At 28.2% G+C, this 10,530-nt stretch overlaps 2 protein-coding genes across 4 annotated transcripts in view; one reads left to right on the forward strand and one right to left on the reverse strand.

The window, feature by feature from the left end:
• Oga (O-GlcNAcase) overlaps nt 1-6,270 on the forward strand; it is an 8,957-nt gene extending 2,687 nt beyond the window's left edge. The window contains exons 5-13 of one of the 3 annotated variants that reach the window (XM_018521912.1): nt 69-652; nt 719-1,039; nt 1,111-1,285; nt 3,552-3,605; nt 4,940-5,025; nt 5,111-5,280; nt 5,356-5,551; nt 5,622-5,781; nt 5,983-6,270. In XM_018521912.1, the coding sequence (XP_018377414.1) occupies nt 69-652; nt 719-1,039; nt 1,111-1,285; nt 3,552-3,605; nt 4,940-5,025; nt 5,111-5,280; nt 5,356-5,551; nt 5,622-5,781; nt 5,983-6,119 (1,883 nt within the window). In that variant the 3' untranslated portion in view covers nt 6,120-6,270. The remainder of the gene's footprint in view (nt 1-68; nt 653-718; nt 1,040-1,110; nt 1,286-3,551; nt 3,606-4,939; nt 5,026-5,110; nt 5,281-5,355; nt 5,552-5,621; nt 5,782-5,982) is intronic. The other 2 variants (XM_018521913.1, XM_018521914.1) reach the window with 2 other exon arrangements.
• Nucleotides 6,271-8,134: 1,864 nt separating this feature from the next.
• LOC108770346 (leucine-rich repeat-containing protein 27) overlaps nt 8,135-10,530 on the reverse strand; it is a 5,746-nt gene continuing 3,350 nt past the window's right edge. Inside the window, exons 6-12 of the mRNA XM_018521895.1 lie at nt 9,899-10,070; nt 8,987-9,091; nt 8,832-8,914; nt 8,628-8,692; nt 8,503-8,546; nt 8,298-8,418; nt 8,135-8,224 (exon numbers count right to left, since the gene is read on the reverse strand). Of these exons, the coding sequence (XP_018377397.1) occupies nt 8,135-8,224; nt 8,298-8,418; nt 8,503-8,546; nt 8,628-8,692; nt 8,832-8,914; nt 8,987-9,091; nt 9,899-10,070 (680 nt within the window). The remainder of the gene's footprint in view (nt 8,225-8,297; nt 8,419-8,502; nt 8,547-8,627; nt 8,693-8,831; nt 8,915-8,986; nt 9,092-9,898; nt 10,071-10,530) is intronic.

The following is a 10,530-nucleotide window of genomic DNA, read 5'->3' on the forward strand; positions in this document are numbered from 1 at the left end:
CACACACACACACACACACACACACACACACACACACACACATATAAATTGATTATTCTGTATTGCAGATGATACTGTATCAGCGGATATTAAATTAGAAACCGAGACAGAGGATGGCGTTCTTGGTGAAGATGTTCCGTCAACATTATCACCAAATATGTATCACCCTCGGCATGCTTTAAAAAATGCAATAAGTGAATGGTTATTAGAGTTTAATAAGAAGAAAGCAGCTTGGGGAGTAATAGCCAAACCACAACCATGTGTCGCGCCTACGATACCTATTCCAATCATTCCCTCCGTGAACACGTGTATGAGTCTTACATCAACGACAACAACCACAGTTCCTGCCACGCCCACGCCTGGGACGAATTCTAATCATCTTCAAGCATTGGCCGAAGTTTGCTCAAATGTGACAGGTAGTGATAGCTTCGTACAACCTTCATCTGGACCTGTGATGAATTCTTTAGTGTCAGATATAAAAGTAATCAGCGAGCCTGTCCTGACTACGTTATCCACCAATATGAGCAGTGAACCACCCTCAACAGGATTGTCTACTATAGAACCTATGGACTGTAATACAACTCCAAACAATTCGCCCGCACATATAGCAAAAATTCCAGCGGAGGATGACGCTATGGTAGATAATTCTTCTGTAAGTCATTAAAAATTTTTGGGAATTTAATTATGCATGTATAACCGTACGATTTCTGTTTGCTAGACATGTAGTGAAGCTTCCGGAAGTATGCAAGTAGAAGTGGATGGTGCTTCTCCTACAGTCAATGGTACACAAATGATTATAGAAAATGATAGCGAAAATCACGAGAATTCCGACAACGCAGACGCGGTATCACAAGAACCTGTAGATATCGAAAAACAACTTACGCATGAAGATTTGTCACTCTTATGTGATCTGTTTTATTTGCCATTTGAGCATGGGGGTCAAGGAATTCAATTGTTGCAAGAATTTAATTGGCTGAAGAGCAACGCTTATGTTGTTATGAAGAAGTCCAAAGAAGAAGAACAAGCATCTGAATCAGACGTAAGTTGCATTGCAAAATTAATTTATTTCAACAAGCTTAATATCACACTATATATAATAAATAACTTCAGATTGAAGAATGGCATCTTCGTGCAGCTAAATTGAACGACATGTGTAATGCGGTAAATAGATTATTCCAAAGACTCACCTATTGCAATAATCGTGAGTTACTATACGATTTGTACGCGTATGTATGGGATATGAGAGGAGTTGTGTCTCTCCTAAATAGTTACGTAAAATGGCTAGGTAAGTTGCATTTGATTCATATATAATATTATCTGATATATTGACAATATCAAAAGTACGTTAAATATACCTTCAAAGAAAATTTATTTTCTAACGATTAGTAAAATTAAAATAATAATGATTTACAGTGAAATAATTGATGATTTCTAAAAAATTCAAGTATGTTTGTATTCATAAATTTAAATGAATATAACTAAAGTAATCTTCAATTTTACAAAATTCTTATTTAAATTATTACTATTTTTTTAAATTATGCGGTGTGCATATTATAAATTAATTTTTGTCAAATATCAGAAATATGTATGAATCAAGATAAGAATTTTGATAATTAAATTACATACTTTTGCTTATTTTTATTACATATAAAGAAAGTCTATGAAATGCTAGTATGCTGGTAAAAATATATATGTGCAAGTGAATGATACTAATTTAAAAAATTTTTAATATATGAATTTATTTGTAAATAATGCTCTAGTATAATAATCGTACGTCTAAATATTCACTTATAAACATTAGTTTTTTCGATTTCGAATTTAACCAAATTTAAAATTATATCTGTTGTACTGCAGACAAGTGCTGTTATTGACTTCTCTTGTAAATATTATAATTTATTATCTATACTTATATTTCAGAACGAAAGTGTCTCGCGTATCGGTAAGTGAACGTTATCTTATTTTTTGTTAATAATTTGATCTTTTTACAAGGAAAATCTTTCTTATTGATTTAATCTTAAAGTTAGTATGTATAATAACATACTTACTAAGCTTTGTCAAGATACGATTATTGTCGGAATTGTTGACAAAATAGAAGTGGATTGTTTAGTATTAGCTTTACATTAAGTTTAAACTAAAATTTGGATGTTAAGTACAATATAATAATTATTTATTATAAATATTTAATAAATTGAATACTAAAGATTATATAATATTTCAGTAAATCTAATAATATACGGCAATATTGTTATTATTTCCTTGTAAACTGATGTAAACTGGTGCTGCGAAATAATTTTTTAAATATCTGCTCTTTGAAATCCGTAAATTACTGATTGATAAATGATCCCATATAATTTTTTTATGATATATTTGACATCGCGTATGTATACCAGATAAGTAAAAAACTTAAATGATTTTTACTTAAATAATGTCTAATTATTTTAGAAATATTAATTTTAAAAATTTTTTCTTTTAAAAACTTGTTTAAAAGAATGATAGCTTTAGTGAAATATTAACATTTGCATTTCTATGCATTTTAATGTTCAAAATATACTAAATGATATAATTTGCGAAATTTATGGATAATATTAAGTAATAAAGATTATCAGTAATATTCGGAAATGCATATGCCATAAACTACATATTTGTAAACTCCGTATGCATTTGTTTCTGCGCATTAGAGATAAATGCATCGCAATGCGCGCGTAGGGAAAACTTTACCATAAGTCAGAATTACATAAGAACATACATATTTCTACTCATTGAATACTTTTGAAAATAGAGAGAATGTATACAGATAAGAAAATAAATTAATACACATGTTTCAAATATATATATATATATATATAATTGATACTTATTTGATAATTTTAAGCTTCGTCAAGACTTTAACAATTTTATATCTTTTTAAAAATAATTCTGACTAATGGCCACTGATTTATTTTAACATTTTTATATAGGTAAGCCACAACAGCTATTTTTCTTTAATAAAATTTAAATTATTTTACACATTAATATATTTTTAAACTTTTTATGCTTTAAAAGAAAAAAATTTAACATCTATGCTTAAAATTGTTTAATCAAAATCTGACTTATAAATGATATACGTCTGATTGAAAACGTGAAATAAATTGATGTGGCTTTCCCATACAATGGCGACAAAATTATTTGTAGCAATGATGAAAACTGTGATTTTATGAGATGACATTCAACAGCATCTTTATGGAGGTGAACAAATACTAAATTTAAAAGTAAATCTTATACCAGCTATTAACATGTCAATCGACTTTCTTTACAGATGACATGACACAGGAGTTTGTTCTATTATATATAAATTTTTGCATAATTATATTTAATATTAAAATTAAATTTAAATTGAAAAATATATGTATATGGTTATTTATGTTCTTCTCAATGTATTTATTCCAATCAAAATTATATCCAGTGATTTGAAATCTGTAATATGCTCCCGTGGAATGTAAATTTATCAGGATCGGTACAGCTTTGGTTCATTTACTAACTTGCATTTCTGTGTTTTTTTGTCTTGTTGATAGCGTTTGGCAGATTCCCATCGACGATGACGACGTTTACCCAGGGCAGCTACACATGTATGCGGTTTAACAGTCTTTGAGTAACACGGCAGAAAGCGCGCGAAATAACAAAGTTTCAAACATTACAGTGATAGTTGCATTTCTAAATTTTTGTTTGGGACTTTACAAAAGATATTGTCTCGTTTAATACAAGCGAGAAATGTATGCATAGAAGCAGCGTTGCAATAGCTTGAAAAATCAATGTGTATAAAGCACATTTATTTTCACGGTTTCGCTATATGATGGACATACTTCCTATATATCGCAAAGATTAGAAATATATATCTACATACTTAATTCTATTATTTTATATCAATAGTGAAACTGTATTTGACATATACATTAAATCTCGTTTTACAATCTGTTGCGCATGTTAAATTTTTATGATAATTTTAGTATTTATATTTTGTGTTCTTTGTTAAAAATTAATTTTTCACACTTATATATAACAATTCATGTTTATGTATAATTATTTTTAAAGTTGCTTTTCTATCAGATTTTTTAGATACATATTAAAAAAAATATGATTGAAATAATTTAATATGTATATCAATTTTAATATGTTTTTGCGTTTCTGAAGTAAGTCCATCAAAGAATCACATAGAATTGGCACAATTTAGCAAACAAGAAATTATAAACTCTTGAACGTCTCCCATCTGCAAATTGTGATCTTTGATCATTTGCGATAAAATATCTTTATAATGTGCGATAAGATATTTCCGAATATTTTATTTGTATCGATGTCTTGTGAATTACCAATTATATACGCGAAAATATTATTTTTTTTTATCTTAAATGATCAATGCTCCTACGCTCCTTTTGCCAACTTGCCTGCACACACTAATTTGTTTTACTTAGTTTCAGAAACTATATTCTTTTCAGGCGTGATAAGAGTTTTATTTCAGGCGCATATTGGCAAACTGGACTATTATTCCAGATCTTTTCCTAGATCCTAAATCCAGTGCTTCAAGAGTTTAGCATTGCGCGAGCTTTGGTGCAACATTTAAGTCTTTTTTCTATTTACTAATTACAATTTTTTCGGAATAGAACATAACATTCAATATATCTAATCTTTATTTTAAACCTATAAAAATTGATGCACCTTAGTTATCCGATTGAATCAATCATTCTTTCTTTCATACTTTATTTGATATAGAGCAGAAAAGTATTCCCAAATAAACGAGAGAAAGAAAGATATTTTCAATCGAATTGTATCTTTGCATGTTAAAGATTTAAGCAAAATTGATGCCCAGAGCAGTGGAGGCCAATCGAAATTAAACTACACGCATAACGCGCGAATTTAACTCTAGCATTTCATGATTTATTAAAAGTGATTCTGTATCTTGGGATAGGGTTTTCAAATGGTTGGAAAGAAACATTTATGAGTGGAGAACAAGAACCCTGGGTTTTTCGTGGTGGACTTACGGCTGATTTACAGGTACACTTAATTTGCTGACATTTATTCATGTTTTACTTATAAAAAAGATGAGATGCATTGAAGAATATTTTATTCACATGTTTAGAGATTAATCCCAGTTGATAGTGGCAATGACTTATTTGTCTATAAAGCACCAGAAGTACCCAGTAGTAAAATATATACAATTCGGCCATACTTACCGAGTGACGAAGAGGCGGTTTATACGGTGTGCAACCAAATTAATAATTGTACGACTTCGTCAGCTGTAGCAGACAAGTATGTATATTTTTTAAATATATTTACTTATTTTTATTTTGAATAAACTTTTAATATATACCTATCTGTTTTTAGACTTATCGGGGGATTTCTAACGTTGAGCCCGGAATTATGTATGGTTGTTGAGGATGAAAATGGTATAGCAGGTTACGCAGTGGCTACGCTAAATGTAAAGTCTTACAATCAAAAAATGGCTATTTCATGGATTCCTGAATTGCGAATGAAATATCCTTTAGACAATAGTATTAGCGAGTTGACACAAAATGTTCAGGTATGGGATTAATGATTTTACTTACATCTTTTTATATGATATACTAACAACTTTCCAATGAAAATTGCAGGATGCTATACAGTACTTCCATTCATTTATTCCGGATGTGTCGGAACAATTGTGCAGACAGCATCCGTCGAAACTTATATGCAGTATACTACCAAGTGTGACAGATCAGTCTATTTGTAAACGTTTAGTAACCTGCGTTCTTGCAGCTTTAAGAGCAAATGGTACGTTTTTTATTGAAATCTTTTTTATTGAAATAAAACAGACAATTCCATCTTTATTGAAAATTGATTACGTCTACATACTTTTTTGTGATATTATACTTAATATATTTGTGATATAATAATATATTTAATGTTCAAATATAATTTTACATTTTTATTTTTAAATATAAATGTATTTGTGGGATATGTTTTGTGAGGTAGGTTCTTTTGGAGTACACACAACGATGTTGTCAACGGACAAAGAATCTCACGAATTCTATGGCAAGCTAGGCTTCGTTGATTTAAATCCGGCGCATGAGGAATATCCTGGAATCAAAACTATGTGTAGAAGTTTCTAACAGAGAATCAGTGCTCCAATGATTTTCATCAACAAAATATATTTGCTTGAACCATCTCCTAGGAAAACGATGGATAGCTCCTAAAATATAGAAGCTAGTAATAAAATTATACGCCTTTATTCAAGATTTTTAAAATGTAATCATGCCAATGCGATAGGTTAAAAATACTTTTTTGGGAATGTCTGCAATCGAAAATATCTGTAATATTATTTCTAATATATTTGATATAATCTTTCTCACAACGTCGAGATCTTTAATCATATTTGATACAAGTGTACATAAATATGTATATATAACATAATGCTAAATTTTAATATTATAATGATATTTCTGTTATGTTATAAAAGAGATATAATAAGCATAATCAGATTCGTTTCTAATATAACATGAATTACATTCTTTACTTTATTAACAATCACGTCTACATATTATATATTACTATACTATATAACACTTCATAATATCTCATTGGTTTAAATTTGATTGGATTTCTTATCTGAATCGTGGTATGTATATAAAATTCTCAATATGTGCGTAATGAAATGCCAGTGTGTTCATTAATGAATTGTTGAAACAAATTTATTAAAAAGTATTTTCTTATCAAGATGATACATAAGAATGACTGAATACAATTTTAAAGTGCACTTTCTTTTAAATACGCTTTAAACTTTCTTTGAATAAATGTGAAAAATTATGACATAATTTAGATTTTAAATATGTAGTTATAATGTATATCTGATATCAGATATATATTATGTATGAATATACATATAGATTTCGTAGTGCTTACTGCTCAAGAAACTTTTAATATACATTAAAGCTTCAGTATCAAGGTTTTTTAGGTTTCCTGTATATGTAATCTTGCATATAGTTTTTATTATGAATTATCTCAATCAGCCCTACAACTGCAATACACATGTATGTATGTCTTATATAATGAATGAAATTACGAAATGTGATATGTAAGTCATCTACATAAAAAACATTACTTTAATCCATTATTATTGGAGCAAAATATATATTAGATATTTCCTTCTATACTAATTATTCCATATAGATATTACTTCAATTAAATACTAGAGAACGCACTTTCTAGTAATAAATGCATTAATTCTAGAAAAAAATTTTTTATTAACTTATACTTTAATACAAGTATAAGCGAATACAAACAAGATAGCGCAATGTCATAACGAGAACAATAACGTACATTATATATATATGTAAGATATATTTAAGTGATGATTTATCTCTTATTATGTTTACGAAAGTGTTAATAAATTAACTATTAATTTTTTAAAAATTATATAAGTTAAATATATATAAATGTATGAAGTGTATAGGATTAATATAAACTAATTGTAATAAAAAACAATTGTAAGTTTATAAAAAAATTAATCATACACAAGATTTTATATAGATTATTTGCCTTATATCTATTATCGGTATTGACTACAGTATAATAACTTATTATAACTATGTATAAAATAGTTTCCCAAAAATTTTGTGTAGTACCTCTAAACTTTATTGTAAAGCTTAATTGAGTGCCATGTACAGAAATAAAAAGAACATTCGTGGTTATCGCACGAATGTTCTACCACCATGTGCTAGATTTTATTTGTATTTTGGTAGTAATTGTTTTTAGACCTTTTATACCGCATATATCTGATGATGGAATAAAAAAGAATGCACTGGCAAGGAAATTGGAAAGAAGATTCTTTTGCAAAATTATTTTAAGAATTCTTGCGAACATCTTTGAAAAATATGTGTATTATATATATTTTAATAATCTTATATTTCGTTATTAATTATGCAAATTATGAATAAAACTATACACATACTTATTTTTTTTTTCAATTATCTTGATACGTGTTATCGTGGGCATGAAATTAATATTGTAACGTATGATAATACTGTTTCATTTAAATAAATGCCTCAAGAGACTGATATTTTGAGTTTTTTTAATTTTGAAATTTTCATAAAAAATAATTTCATAAAAATCTAATTAAAAGAAAATGTTAAGATAAATTGTTTGGAGAATTCATTGGAGCTGACATAATTTCGTTGCATCTTCTTAAATTATGCACTTCTTTTTGAAAATGTGAGAGCTATGAAATAAATCCACAGTAATTTTAATTGTGTTAATAAACTTTGACCAAAACGAAATGATTTAAAATATACCTTTTCAATTTCAGTTTGCAGATATTTTTGTTTAGATTTAGGCGTTAATATTTCTGAAGATTTTGTAATTTCAAATTTTTGCAGGAATCCCGACAATTCTTGAATCTTCTGATTTATATTTCTGAAATACGATTGATAATGTTTTAAGTTATAATGACTTATTCTTTATATCTCGACAAAGTGTACATAATCCATTTAAACTTACACTAATTTTAACTTTTCTTGTTTCTGATTATCCGTATAGTCTCCCTAGATTAAACAGTAATTTAAAAAATTTTCACTTTCAGACTTAATATTCTCGGACAAAATATGCATATTAAATTATCATACCGCTTTTTGTGAACGTTTCTGTATTGCAGGATAATCTTCAATATCGATTGCGAATGGAATATCATCTAATAAATAAATATTTTATGTGATATGAAGTATTTCATTATAATACAATCAAATTTTCATATTTTACGCTTAGATGAATTAAAAGTATGAAAGTTTGATTACAAGTCTTGCTTTTTATAAACATCTATTGGGTTATACCTTCATTTCTTTTCGATATCTTTTCCATGCTTTTAATGAAGCTTTGTTTATCACGTCTCCATTCTTTTACAGTATCTAAATCCCTGCGTATTATACAATACAGTTCATGCAATGCTATTTACAATTAATAAGAATAGTTCAAGTAGATGCCTTACTTAATTTTTTGAATTATTGCCGATTGTGCGCTCAGCAAATCTCTCGCTTTAGAAATCCATTGTTGCCGTTGTTCCATAACAATATTAATACCTGTACCTTCACATCTAAATACAAAATATTGATCACATTTCTTACATAAAATTATAAATTAAAAAGATAATTAAATTATTTTTCGTATTTTAAATTTTCGCATTTTATATTTAAAATTATAGGTATATTAACTCATATACCGATTTTTTTGTTATTATCAATGAAAATATATAATAAGATTTAACAGATGTATAATTAAAATCTAATTAGCTTTTCTGATATCGAGATAATTCTCCAAGCACGATAATATGCTGGATGAATCTTTCAACTGCATTGGCCGCAATTGCATTCGCCGCATGTCTTTTGTGACAATATCGAAAACCATCTCTGGATGTTCAATATTTCTACATTTCATTTTTTCCTCGTTGAATACTGTAGAATGATACGATTTCGCGAGTGCAATATGTTTCGTTTCGTTACTGATTGTTTTAATTCTACATTCTTTTTCGCGATAATGCTTATACGTTATCAGTTCTGTAATATTTTGTCTAATGTAACACGATCTGGGCGACGGCCCGATTAAATGCAAGATTTTCGCATCCACTTCGGCAATCTCTCCGCTAATGCAAGTTCTCTTGACGTTGTAGCATGAAGTTATTATTTTTAAAAATTTATACTGCTTGCATTTTTCGTTTTGATTATAATTAATTATCTCATCGTTACTTTCTTTTTCCTTCTTATTACTTTCGTTTTTGTATTGGATAGCAGCAAAGTTTCTTGCGCACGATGTGCAAAGAGAACCCGCTGCACTATTGTTATGTGTATTGCTGATACTGTTTACCAAATTCATTAAAAAAGCATCATTATGCGTATTGCTGTACCTGTTACTAGGCTTATAAGCTTTACTTTTCTTTCTAACCGCAGAGCCTTTTAATGAATCACTGATGTCGTTCGTACTTTTCGATATTCGCCGCGGAATTTTTGATAATTTCCATCGCTTTTCACGCGGAGATCGATAACATAAGATCGTTGATGCTTTCGGCTCAATCTCCCCTAAAATAAATTTAATGTAATTTTAATTAGTAATTATTACAATTTATTTGTTATTTTAATAATTAATAAAAAATAGATCGCTAATACACGGAAGATTTTATTGAAGTATTTAAAAATTTAGGTAGATGCAGATCTAAAAATTATTAAATTAAATAATTAATAATCAAAATAATTAAGTTGGAGATTAAAAAATAATATACAATGCTGCAAAAAATTTCGACATTCAGCAACCAGTTTGAAACTTGGGTGCTCTACATAATTAGTTTGAAAGTTCAATTATTAAAAAATTATTTTTAGATCTGTATCTATAATTAAATTTTTAGATACTTCAGCGAAACTGTTCTTTTTGTATATACGTACTTTAAACAATGTATTTATATTTTGACCGTATATTTGAAAAACTCAATTAATACTATAATGTAACTGCCTATTACGGTCCGAGCTGGATCTTTGTTGCTTT

The sequence above is a fragment of the Trachymyrmex cornetzi genome, unplaced genomic scaffold, assembly GCF_001594075.2.
Source record: "Trachymyrmex cornetzi isolate Tcor2-1 unplaced genomic scaffold, Tcor1.1 scaffold125, whole genome shotgun sequence".
In the NCBI taxonomy this organism is placed as follows: Eukaryota; Metazoa; Arthropoda; class Insecta; order Hymenoptera; family Formicidae; genus Trachymyrmex; species Trachymyrmex cornetzi.